The following is a 13,189-nucleotide window of genomic DNA, read 5'->3' on the forward strand; positions in this document are numbered from 1 at the left end:
TTTACCCCACTGCTAGGATCCATGAATAAGAATAAGTTTTAGGAATGAGACATCTCATATGAAACTGGAGTTCAAGATGACACCAGACTCTCTGCTTCTCTCAGTGGGTAGGCCTGTGTAAGTTGCAGGCCTCTGCAGCTGAGAAAGCCATTTTAATGTTAGCAGCTGATCCCAGCAGGGGTTGCCTACCCATTTTAGCTAGGAGGGTCACAGCTGGCAGAGCCAGATTCTTCACTCTCCAGCAACACTACAGATTTTTAAATGTTATTATTATTGTTGATTTTTGCAGTACTGGAAATTGAACCTGGGAGTGCTCTATCAGTCCTTTTTAAAAATTTTTATTTTGAGTGTCATTAGGACAAGGCTGACCTTGAACTTTCAATCCTTCTGCCTTAGCTTCCTGAGTTGCTGAAATTACAGGTGTGCATGGTGTGCACACCGCCACCCCCCAACACAGCTGGATGTTGACCTTGTGTGCTGCAACTTTGCTGAATTCATTTTATCAGTTCTAACAGTTTGGGGTGGAGTCTTTAGTTTTTGTATATATAATAACACTTCATCTTCAAACAGGGAGAGTTTGACTTCCTTCTTTCCAATTTGGATGCCTTTTAGTTCTTTCTCTTGCCTAATTGCTCTGGCTAGGATTTGTATCTAGGAGAAATGAGTATCCTTTCAAAATTTTATTTGGGGAAGGTCAACTCTATCAGACTTGCCTTAAGGAAAGTTTACTTTAGCTAAATGGAGGCCAGGGAGGAAGTAGGGAGACCATTTCAGAGATTCCCTTTCTTTTTCTTTCTTTCTTTCTTTTTTTGGATACACTTAAAAAATTTTTATTTATGTATTTTCTTATGCGATGCTGAAGATTAAACCCAGTGCCTCACACGTGCTGGGCAAGAGCTCTACCACTGAGTCACAACTCTGCTCGTCCTTTAATTTTCTTTTTTTCTTTTAAATAATCTTTAAAGAATTATTGGACAGATTTAACATAGTATTAGACTTTTGTTCTTATCATTTTTCTCCAGTCTTTTTTTTAAAATTTTGGTAAAAAGTATATAGAATTTATCATTCTGGTTTTTTCTTTTCTTTCTTTTTTTTTTTTTTTAATGTGTACTGGATATTGAACCTGAGTGCTGTATTACTAACCATATCCCCAGCCGTTTTTATTTTGATTATTATTATTATTTTTTAATGTGGTGGGTCTTGAACCCAGTGCCTCATGTGCACTAGGCAAGTGCTCTACCACTGAGCCACAACCCCAGCCCTTATTTTATATTGAGACAGGGTCTTATTAAGTTTCTTAGGGCTTGCTTAATTGCTGAGGTTGGCCTCAAACTTGAGATCCTCCAGCCTCAGCTTCCTGAGTCACTGGGATTATAGGCATGTGACAGTGCATTGGGTAATCTTGCTCATTCTCTCTCTCTCTCTCTCTTTCTTTGGTACTGAGTATTGAACCCAGGAGTGATCAAACACTGAGCCACATCCTCAGCCTGTATTTTTATTTAGAGACAGGGTCTCACTGAATTGCTAAGTGCTTCACTAAATTGCTGAGAGTGGTTTTGAACTTGCAATCCTCCTGCCTCAGTCTCTCGAGCTGCTGGGATTACAGGCGTGCACCATGGCGCCCGGCTCCCTGCTGGCTCTTTTTTTTTTTTTTTGGCACTGGGGATTGAACTCAGGCCCACTTGACCACTGAGCCACATCCTTAGCTGTATTTTGTATTTTATTTAGAGATGGGGTCTCAATGAGTTGCTTAGTGCCTCGATTTTGCTGAGGCTGGATTTGAACTCATAATCCTCCTGCCTCAGCCTCCCAGACCGTTGAGATTACAGGCCCAGCTAATCTTGCTCATTCTTCTTTTTTTTTTTTTTAAAGAGAGAGAGAGAGAATTTTTTTTTAATATTTATTTTTTAGTTTTCGGCGGACACAACATCTTTGTTTGTATGTGGTGCTGAGGATCGAACCTGGGCCGCATGCATGCCAGGTGAGCGCGCTACCGCTTGAGCCACATCCCCAGCCCCCAATCTTGCTCATTCTTGAGTGCACAGTTTAATGGTGTGAAATACTCGTGTTGTGCAACTGATCTCCAGAACTTTCTCATTTTGTAAAACTGAAACTGTTTATTTATTAAGCAACAACTTCCCACTTCTCCCCACAGTCCCTGGCAACCACCATTCTACATTCTGTTTCTATGAAGTCGATTACTGTACATACCTCCTGTAAGTAGAGTCATCCAGTGTGTGTCCTTTTGTGACAAAAGGACATGATGTCCTCGAGGTTCATCCTTGTTGTAGCATGTGACAGGTCATTTAGGAGGCTTTTGCAGGAGTCTGAGCAAGAACTGATTTGGGACTTGGATTTAGCAGCAGAGAGAGCAAGAGGTAGAATCAACTGGGAGTGCACCTGTAATTCTGTGACTCAAGAGGCAGAGGCAGGAAGAGCATGAGCTCGAGGCCAGCCTCAGCAACTAAGTGAGACCCTGTCTCAAGATAAGAAATGAAAAGCATTGGGGATGTAATCAGTGGTAGAGTGCCTCTGGGTTCAAATCACAGTACAAAATAAATGAAGAAAAGATAAATTGTTTATAATCTTCAGTTCAAAACCTGTTGTTCATTCTCAGGGTGTCACAGGCAAATCTTCATATTTTTGACATCACAATTACAAAAAAAAATGGTGTTTAGTATGTATAAAAAAAGAACAGTCATTGCAAACATATAGTTAAAAGATTAATGGCTTCAGAAAGGGATGTGAACAGGGCAGTGGCACCTATAATTGCGGGCTCCTTTGGAGGATGTGACTCAAGAGTGACCCAGGGCCTGTGACTGAGTTGAGAGTAGAGAAAAGTGTGAAAGAACCTCTTTTCTGACTCCAGCCCAGAGCCTCAGGGAACCAGAGAAGAAGGGCAAGCAATCACTCTGGCTCTTTGTCCTGCTGTCTTCAGACCTCACAGCAGCAGAGGGTGGTCTTTATGACAGCCCAGATGAAAGGAGGAGGTGGGTAAGGCTTGGTGTTCTGCCCTGGGTATGTGGATGCTCCGAGGCTGGCCGCACCCTAGGGTCCCCACTGCTCTCTGGTCTCATCCTTCTTTGAACTGTAAAGCCTCTCCTGCCTTGAGGTCCCCCTCCCTGCTCGATCTCCCCCAAGAAGTGACCATCCTCCCTCTGAGAGACAAGCCTATGTAGAGAGAATCCCCACTGGGGCAGTCTGCAGAGTGTGCCAAGTGGCTTCTGCCCAGTGATGTTCACAGAGAGCGCGAGTCCACTGAAGCCAGGTGTGGGCACGAACCCCACTCTGAGAAGAGCACATGTGTTATAGATGTAGCCTCGCATGTCAGCAGGTGTGGTGGCAGCTCAGGAAAGTGATGGTTAGTTCCATGTGGTGTGGGGTGGAAGTGAGTCGACAGAGGGCTGCACCACAGATATATATATATATATATATATATATATATATTTTTTTTTTTTTTTTTGGAGGGGGAGTGTTACTGAGGATTAAATCCAGGGGTGCTTTACCACTGAGCCACACCCCCAGCCCTTTTTTATTTCTTATTTTGAGACAGGGTTTGGCTAAGTTGCTTAGGGCTTTGCTAAGTTGCTGAGGCTGGCTTTGAACTTTCGATTCTCCTGCCTCAGCCTCTGGGGCTGCTAGGATCACAGGTGTGTACCACCAAGGCCGGCAGAAGATAATTTCTTGAAACTTCTCTGGGAAGATTTTTTTAAAATATCAGTTTGGAAGATAAAAATGTTTGGGGAATAGAGAAAAATAAGGGAATTCCAGGAAGGGGACGAGCCTGTGCAAAGGTGGGGGCTTGGGAAAAGATCCATGTCTTTATTTGCTGTCAGTGGGGTCCACCCTGGATCAGTGGGGTCCGGATAAGCCAGGATTTTGGCTTTAGTCTCTGGTGGGATGGGGAAGGTGGTAAGGAACTCTGACAGGGATAGCATTGAGGGTCAGAGTCTGCTGGAGATAACTTTTTTCTTTCTTCTTCTTTTTCTTTTCCCTCCTCCTCCTCCTCCTCCTCCTTCTTCTTGTTAATGGATGCAATACATTTATTTAATTTATTTATTTTTATCTGGTGCTGAGAATGGAACCCAGTGCCTCTCCTGTGCTAGGCAAGCGTTCTGCCATTGAGCTAGAACCCCAGCCCTGGAGATCACTTTAAGAAATTCCATATAATGGCTACTACACATCCAATGCTATTATGGGGAGCCACATAAGTATTTATTTCTGTGATGTTTGCAGTCACCCTGGCAGTAGCCATACCCAGGAATCTCATTTTCCAGATGGGGGGACATCAAGGAGCCGGATTGCACAGTGGATTGTGCAGCCGAGGATGGAGCTTGAATTAGGCATCTGGCTGCAAGGAGGTGGTGCTTTTAGCCTCTGAGTCACACTGTATCCCTGGCCAGCTCTGAGCAGAAGCACAGGGAAGGGCTGGAGGGTGACCAGAGGGGAAATGACCAGAAGTTGGCTTCAGGTGGAATGAAGGCAGTGGGTGAGGCTGGAACCTCACCTGGCTTCCACAAGCCATGCTGCCATTCATGGAGCTGTGGACCTTTGCCCCAGCCTCAGTCTCCTGTGTGTAAAACAGGGCCAGGAGTCTCTGCCTCTGTGGTAGAGAGCCCAAAGGGTCCTTTGTGCACTTAAGATGCTCTGTTAACATAGCCTTCTCTTGCATCACCCTGGCTGCACCCACTGGTACAAACATGTCTGCTCACTGTTTCCTCTGTGCCCTTCCTGGCCACCTCTGGGGGGACCCTGCCCTATAGGAGTTTCTGTCATTTCCTCTTGGAGTTGGAACCGGCTTTGAAGCCTGCCTGGCATTTCAGAGGGAGAGAGGTAAAGGCAGTTCAAGGGATGTGGGTTGGGAGTGTTTGGAAATGCAGACGGGCTGCACGAGAGAGCACTTTTATTTTTGCTCTGAACATCTGAGTCTCCCCATGGGGGTTCTCCTGTCCAGAGTAGCAGCTCCCCTGTCATGGAGAGGATGTGAGAACCCCTGGGGGGGCTTGTGGCAAGTTAAAGCAAGGTTGTCACCCTCCAGCCCCACTCAGGCCATGCCACCAAAAATAGAAGGGCCACCATGTCAGCCTTGGGGAGGGGCTGGCTGGGGACTCCTCTGAAGCAGGACCTGGCCCGGGAAGCAAGCGTATTGATATGCACAGGGTGCAGCAGCAGATGTCCCTGGGTTTTCTGTGTTTCTGTGGCAGGAGGCATCACCAGCTTAGTCAGCCACTTCAGGGCCTGGGAAGCAAGACCTGGCCTTGGCTCATAGCCTTCTGTGTGACACTGGGCATCTTATCACCTTCTCTGGGCCTCAGTTGTCTCTTCCATAGTATGAAGGACTGGCTTGCTCACCTCCGAGATTCCTTGTGCTGCAATTTTCCAGGATTCATGTGCTCTAGGTCTTGGCCCTGCCCTCTGCCCCAGCACCATCCACTCACAATCACCCTCTGAGTGGGCCTTGGCCTGGCTGAACCAGGACATGTGCTGACACCATCTCTGGAAAGCAGCAGAGATACAGGGTACACAAGAGAGGGCTCTTTGCCCAGAGCCCCTGCTTGGGGAGCTTCTCCAGGAAGGGGAGAGGCTGTGAGTGCAGGACAGCGGACGGCTTTGTGGGCCAGCAGGTGGAGGGTGACATTGGGGATATTTAAATAATAGTTCAGTTCTAGTAGGAACCAATGTATTTGGGGAGGGGCTGCTGTGGCAGCAGCTGACCCTTCATTCTGGGGTGGGGGAGGGCTGGGGGTCCTAGAGAGGAGCCAGGAAAGCAGAAAGGGAACTATTTGGAGGATTTGGTGCAGGAGGGGGTCTATTTATTAACTGCATTGAAGTATGTCAGTGACTTGACAGCCCGTGTGACTGTACCGTGACCTGCTGTCCATCAGCTTGTTTGTCAGGAGGGAGGGTCAGAGAAGGCTGCCCAGGCCTCGTGAGTTGGTTTCTAGTCATTTCCGCCATCAGAAAAATTCCTTTTATTCAAAGTGGGGATAGGTCAGCGTCCTTGCTTTGCCTAGCCCCCTGCTGCGGGCCCTGGCCTGCTACCCTAGGACACCCCTTCTTCCCCGGGGGCTGGGGTTCAATGAAGGGGACTTCGTCTCCTCATTCCTTCCCACATGGCACCTTTGGCCCTGTGGCCTACCCAGGACGGGAACTGGCCCTGCAGCTGGCCACCACAGACTAGGTGGCCTCAGCTCCTTGTTCCTCTGTGTCCACCTTGCTCAGCCCTCGGCCTCCCAGCCCAGTATACTGCTCAGCACCCCTCCCTAAGTCCCCCATCATCCAGGTGAGGACCTTGCCCATCTTATTCCTGCCTGGCTGTGGAGGAGAGCATGGTGGTGGGGTTGGGAGGTGGGGGGCAGTAGGAACAGGTACCATTTGAGGGCAGCTGGAGGGGGGAGACTCTGGATTCTTGGTGCAGGGCCCCTGCTCTGCCGGCTGCCCCGACTTCCCTGTGCGGCAATTTCGGTTTCTATTTTAAACGGTTTGGGTTGGTTGCTTCCCTGCCTTCCTGCTGGGTGTTTATAGTGAGCAAAATAATTGGTAATATTTGCACAGAAGTGCTGGCACTGCAGCTCATCATGGGCACCTATACCCAGGGGACCCTCCCTGCTCCCAGCCTCTCTCTGCCAGCCTGAGAAGCCAGCCTGAAGGGGAGGGACTGGAGCCCCCAGCTTCCCAGGAGCCTCAGGCAGGAGGCACAGGCAGAGCTGGGAAGCAGGAGGCCTCAAGTGCCCCAGGCAAGCCAGAGGCAGGCCTCAGCCAGGCGCCCAGAGTGTCACTGAGCCTGTGCTCCAAGAACTGAAGGACAAGCCCAGGCTCCACAGGACGGGTCCTTCCTGGGGGGTAGAGGTGGGCAGAGGAAGCCTCCAGGGCCCCGTTTCTGATCCCTTTTTCTCCTGTAGTACCTGATTTGCGGTTGAGAGTGGGGAGGGAGGTGAAAGGGGTGGAAATAGTAAATCAAGCCAGGCAACGTGGCACTCTGGAGGCTGAGCAGTGGGATGGTTTGAACTGCGGAGTCAGGAGTGGGAGACCAGCCTGGGCTGCATGGCAAGACCCCACCTCAAAAGTAAATAAATACAAATAAAATAAAATACAAAATCACTTGGCTTTCGTCTTCTCAAGGCCTGACATAACATACTGGGGCTGGGAAGGAGGTGGGAATTTGCTGGGCTGTGAGGAGTCCGCTTAGCCCAAGCAGGGCCTGGACTCGGCAGTGCCTGGTGATGGGGGTGAGGCCTCAGAGCAGGGGACTAGGTGAGACTGCTCAACCACCACGCCCCCTTCTTACCCCTGCACAATGGGTGCTCAGGTGCCTGGGCTCCTGCAGTTTTTGTGCGTGTGTGGGCGGCGTCTGTGAATGAAGGCATACATAGCTGTGCATGCAGATACAGGTCTGTGTAGGTGCATGTGTGTGCAAGCAGGTGCACATAGGTGAGTGTGAACATACTTGTGTGCCTGGGTTTGGGCTCCCCACAAAGCCAACCGCGAGAAAAGGGTTCACTGGCAGGTAGTTTACCAGGAGGTGACACCAGCGAGCAGAAGTGGAGAGGAAGACAGAAGCAGCAGCAGGGAGGGGCAGGTTGCTGAGCAGACTGTTGCTGTGGACCTCTGGGAACCGGTGTGGAGTCGGACTGGCCTTCTCTCACCCAAGGGGCAAGACATCAAGGCTATTTACCCACCTACCCGCATTGGCCATTGGCTGGAGCCTGGGTTATTTCTCCTGCATTTTCTACTTTTTCTACCTGTTGGCCACGTGTCACAGAGTCTCCTGGAAGTGGCTTTCAGTGTGCAGAGGGAAGGGAAGAGGAGATCTGGGTTGACACTGGCACATCTGCTCAGTATGGGATGAGGTGGACACAGTGATGTGGCACCTCACTTCCCTTCAGGAAGGATGGACAGCTCCCCAGCTGCTGTAGGTGCTGGCAGTGAACAGCTTCAGAACAAGTTCCCTTGGTGGGGTGGGGGTGGGGAGTTGTCACTGCTGCTGAATAAAGGTGTCTTGCTCAAGGTCACACCCCTTTCGGGTGGCCCACATCCAGTGACTGATCGATAAAAAAGGTAGAAAGACTCGGCCCTTTGCTCCGCCTTGTATCAATTCTGGAGGGCATCCTGGCTCTGCTGAGGGTTGGGCCAGGCTGTAAGTTGAGACTGTGTCACGGCTGACCTTACCCTCTGCCCAGACTACCCTTCCATAAGTGCATACTGCTTAATAATCTCTTCCAGGGATACCCAACCCAGGTGGTGTGCATGCATGTGTGTGTAAGTGTGCAGAAGTGCAGAGCTGTGCAAGTAGGCGCACACAGAGTGCATGGTGTGCATAACCTACCTGCCCAGGTCTCCCATACTCAGTGGTCTAAAGGCCAGGCCAGTCCCTCTGCTGACCCAGGCAGGAGCAAGGTGGTCCAGGTCTAAGAAGATGTTGGGGTTTTGCTGCTGAGGCTAGAGCCTGAGGCAGGTAGAGATAGCTTCCTAACCACCCGCAGCAGGATCAGCTCCTGGGATGGAAGATATGGGGGGGCACAAGAATAGACAGCAGGGGAATGGGGCTGTTGGCTCTCTACACCCTATGTCCACCCTTGGGAGCTCCAGGCAATTCTGTGGAACCTTACAGCTCACATTCCTTCAAGTGACCTCTGAGGCTCTTGAGCCTATGAGGGATTTTTCTCCAGGCATAGATCCTGCCTTGTCTTACCTATTCAGGCCATTTGCCTACATCCAGAGGAGTACATCCTGGGCTGGCAAGGCCTCTGGTCACCTCTCCTCCTGAAGCCCAAACTGGGCTTGTCCTCTCCAGAGGCTGCTGGAGGTCATAAGCAACAGAGATGATGAGGGAGGTCAATACTGGAGGAACATGGGATTCGGGCATGGTGGCCACAGGCGAGGACAGTAAGAGGCCCAGAGGGCACCAGGTGTTACAGAAAAGTTTATTTCAGGATAAATAAATACAATAAGGGGGATTAAAACTGCCAGTGTTGCAGGGATTGGAGGGCTGGGTGATGCATAATGTAAGGGAAGATGTGGGACAAGGATTTGTGGGGTGTAGAGCCATAGCCCCATCTGAGCTCTGGACGGGGCACAGGAATAACCACATTCCCCAAATCTTGCAGCAATCATCTTGTAACTGCAGCCCCCAGGGGCCTGCCTTCCTGAGGTGCTGCCTGCCTGTCTACCTGATGGGTGGGGGTGGGAGGCAGGTGTCAAGAGCAACCCTGACATATCAGTGACAATGCCCCTAGCCTGGCCAGGGGCCCAACCACTGAACCCCCAGCATTCAGAGATGAGAAAACATAACTGGTCTTTGAGAGAGCAGCTCAACCTTGCTCCTCATGTTGGCAAGTACTCAGAAATGGCTGCCATTTGGCTCCAGCTTGAATGTTTCAGGCAGCATCTAAATAGCTTGGAAACCCCAGGGGGGCCCTTGCCACAGCCCTGCCCACCAAGACAAGGAGTTATATGGAAACAATTCCCTTAGGAGGATTCTACTCATCTTTCTGGGCCTTGCTCAGAGGACCCCTCCTCTGGAAAGATCCTCCTGAGTTCAGCTGGCTCCTCAGCACCCCCCTCTCCTGGGACCCTCCTCTCCTCTAGACTCATCCCCCCTTTCCTCGCCATCCTTCCTGCAGGCCGGACCTAGGGCTCTGTGCCCTGTGGCTGGGCTGAGGGCATGTTCTCTCAGTCTCCCTGGGAGGACAGCAGCTTCAGACTCCCCCAGACAAAGCCCAGGAAGGATGGTGGGAGTGGGGAACTGGGGCACAGGGGGAGGCCCGTGAGGTCCAGCAGTGTTTCAGGGCCCTGGGTCTCTCTGCCTTTGCATTCGCCTTTTGTTCTTGCACCTCCAGGGTCCTGCCCTTGGTTCATGCTGAGACTCCCTTCTCTATCCAGGGTCTAGTGTCTTACTTGCTCACAGGGGAGACAAACAGTTCCCAGAATCAGAAGTGCACCTCGTCTCCATGTTTTTCCTTCCTGACTGACTGGGTTGGGGCATCATGGGGCCAGAGAGTAGACTTGGGAGAAGCTGCTCAAGCTGTCCCCAGGTGAAGACCCCGATGGGCTAAAGGGACTACGTCAGGACTCCTGTCCCCTGGCAACCCCTTTCCTTCCCTGGAACCTCCTGCTCTTTCTCTGTGGGGAAGCTGGTGAGTAGCTGGTGGGCTGCCTGCAGGGTGGGAGACCCTATAGAGAATGAGCAGAATGGGCTGGGCTAGGCCTTGGTAGGCAGGGTGGACAGCCCTGATTCTGCTTCCTGTCAGTGCTCCTGGCCTGCTCCGAGGCTGGGAGCAATGGGTGGGAAGAAGTGAAGGTTGAGCTCTGCACGCCACGTTCACGGTTCTGGGGGCCAGGACTCTCGGTAGTCTGCAGCCCCAAGCCCCGCGGCTTCCTCAGGTAGACCAGGGGAATCAGGATGCAGGTTCTACTGGCCACTAGCCATGGCCATTCTGGGACATGTAAGCTGCCAGAGCTACCACCACAGCCACATAGAGGCCAGCCCCCACTGCGATGGAGAGTGTGGCCAGGAAAAGGGCCCGGCGGGAGGTGGTGCTGGCCAGGCGGAAGTCCCCTTTGGAGATGGCCTTGGTGGTCTAGGGAGAGAGACGTGCTGATGTAAGGGAGAAGCCTCACACCCACAAAACAGTCCAGCCCACCAGGACCCCATTCTGCAGATGAGGGTGTCAAGCCCTCCAGTGGGGAAAGGTGGCCAGAGAAGCAGCCCTGGGCCCCAGGTGTACTTACCCCCTGGGAGAAATAGAAGGCAGCAATGCCCAGTGGCCAAAAGCAGCAGAGCATGGAGAAGAGAGTAAGACCCAGGTGGTCCCTGGGAGGCAGCGTGAGGAAGTTGTCTTCACTTTCACTCTCTGTGGAGGTTGCCTCACTCTGTGGAACAGTGGGGTCACCCCAGCCCTGTCAGACTGGCAAGGGTTCAAAAGAAATAAAAAAGGTACTATCCAGGGCAATGATGTGGAGCGACAGGGAGTGTAGGTTGGTCTTGCAGCTCTACCAAAAGCCTTGACAGACCTGAATCTACTCTTGGGAATTTATCTCCAGGAAAATGCAAGTCTCTATATCCAGGGATGTTCATCATAGCATAGCAATTGTGTGAAAGATGAGAAACACTCTCAATGCCCAGTGACCAGGAGATTGAGTTAATAAATGATAGAAGAAGCCATAAGGAAGACCACACAACTTTAAAAAACACCTTGTGGAAAATATTAAATTATATGGAGCAATGTTGAAAAACCAGGCTATGAAACTATGTATAGAAAGAACTCTTTGGGGGAAAGGTGAAGAGGAAAAAAACCCATGTGAATAAAAAGAGATTTAGACAATCATCCACCAAAATAATAATGTTGTTTTTGAGTGATAAGTAGTTGTCATTTATCACTTGTCTTAATAAATATTCAACACAAGCTAATGTTTCTCTCTCTCTCTCTCTCTCTCTCTCTCTCTCTCTCTCTCCCTCTCCCTCTCCCTCTCCCTCTCCCTCTCCCTCTCCCTCTCTCTCAGTATTGGGGATGAAATCATCCAGGGTTACCTTTGCACTGCACTACATTCCCAACTCTTTTTATTTTTTTATTTGACACATGGTCTTGATAAGTTGCTGAGGCTGGCCTTAAACTTACCATCCTCCTGCCTCAGCCTCCTGAGTCACTGGGATTACAGGTATGTGCCACGGTGCCCAGCTAAGCTAGTGGTTTTCAAAGTGTGGGCTGAACCTGGGTCAGAAGAACCTTTCCTTTGGTGGCTAATAGATACCTGGGCCATCGTCCAAGCCTGTTCAATCTGCCTCTGCTCCTGGGAGTCTGCATCTTAAACACATTTGCTCACCTCCTCCTCCTCCTGGCTGTCCTCTTGGCCCTGCAGCTCCTCTTGAACCCCGTAGGACACAGTATGGATAGTGACATCCTCTTCAGCTTGGCCAGGTTCCGTGCACTGCTCTGTGGGCCCTGCCTGGGGCTCCTTGGCCTCTGTAAAGCTGGTCTCACAGCTGCCTGCCCGGGGCTCCTTGACCTTGTCCCTTCCCAAGAGGCAGCTGGGCCGATACCAGGCCTCCACAGCCAGCTGCAGGGACCCTGGGTCCAGGAGTTGGTGGGTGTGAGCAGGGCCAGCACCACCCAGGAGGAAGGAGTAGAGCTTCTCCTGGTAGGACCAGCTGGGCGGGGCCTCTGCGTAGGGATAGGGGCTGCGGAGGTGGGAGGGGCTGCGGAGGTGGGCGGGGCTCCCAGGCAGCAGTGGGTTCTGTAGTTCACTCAGGCTCTCCATAGTTCTGCGGGCAATTGCCAGGCAGGGGACACCGGGCCAGCCTCACAGCCCTCGCAGAGCCTGTTGGGAGAGCAAGATAGACAGACACTGAGGCCGAGGCACCTCATGCAGGACCTGAAGTGGTTCCGAATGCGCGCTGTGCCTTCTGACTTGGCTCTCCCCTGCTTGCCACTTGTCAGTTATGGAACCTTGTGCTGGCTACTCCCAGAGTCTCAGTTTCTGTGTCTGTGAAGTGGGGATAACAGCATACTCACCTCAGAGACTTGATTCACTCATTTATCCTCTAAACACATATTTATTGAGCACCAACCAGATGTTGTACCAGCTGCTGGGGATACAGTGGTGAGAAAGGAGAGAAGCAGGGGAAAGGAAGGATGCCCACTTTGTCTCCATGGAGCTTAGAGGCAGGTGCAGAAGACAGCTGTAAAATATCATCTCTGTTCTAAATGAGAAGACCGGCAGGTGGGTGTTCAAACTGGACAGAACCAACAGAGATGCAGGAAAGGCTTTGGAGCTGGGTTCTGGAGGAGTGCAGGCTAACAGGGTGAATGGGACGGTGCTAGAATTTGGATCTGAAATGTCTCCCAAAGGCCCGTGTGTTAAGGCTTAGTCCTCAGCTCTGCTTTTTTGGAAGGTGGTAGAAACCTTTAAGAGGTGGGGCTCAGTAGGACACTTTAGGTCATTGGGGGCATGCCCTTGAGGGGGCTGTGGGATGCCAGTCTCTCCCTCTCTCTCCTTTCTGCTTCCTGGACACCATAAGGTGAGCAGCTTGCTCTACCATGTGCTCCCCACCATGATGTGCTGCCTCGCCACAGGCTCAAAGGAACGGGGCCAATAGATCATGGATGGAAGCCTCTGAAACCATGAGCCCAAATGATTCTTTCCTCTTTTTACATTGATTATCTTAGGCATTCTGTTGGAACATATTCCA

At 51.1% G+C, this 13,189-nt stretch overlaps 1 protein-coding gene across 1 annotated transcript; it reads right to left on the reverse strand.

Annotated features, from left to right (window-relative positions):
* Window positions 1–10,421: 10,421 nt before the first annotated feature.
* On the reverse strand, window positions 10,422–12,258 carry SYNDIG1L (synapse differentiation inducing 1 like; the record flags this gene model as incomplete). The annotated part of the gene is made up of 3 exons (XM_081293248.1): window positions 10,422–10,580; window positions 10,732–10,872; window positions 11,824–12,258. 3 exons carry the CDS (start codon window positions 12,256–12,258, stop codon window positions 10,422–10,424), a joined length of 735 nt encoding a protein of 244 aa, XP_081149374.1.
* Between the last annotated feature and the right edge of the window lie 931 nt (window positions 12,259–13,189).

The sequence above is a fragment of the Spermophilus citellus genome (genome assembly GCF_964194105.1).
Source record: "Spermophilus citellus genome assembly, chromosome: 4".
In the NCBI taxonomy this organism is placed as follows: Eukaryota; Metazoa; Chordata; class Mammalia; order Rodentia; family Sciuridae; genus Spermophilus; species Spermophilus citellus.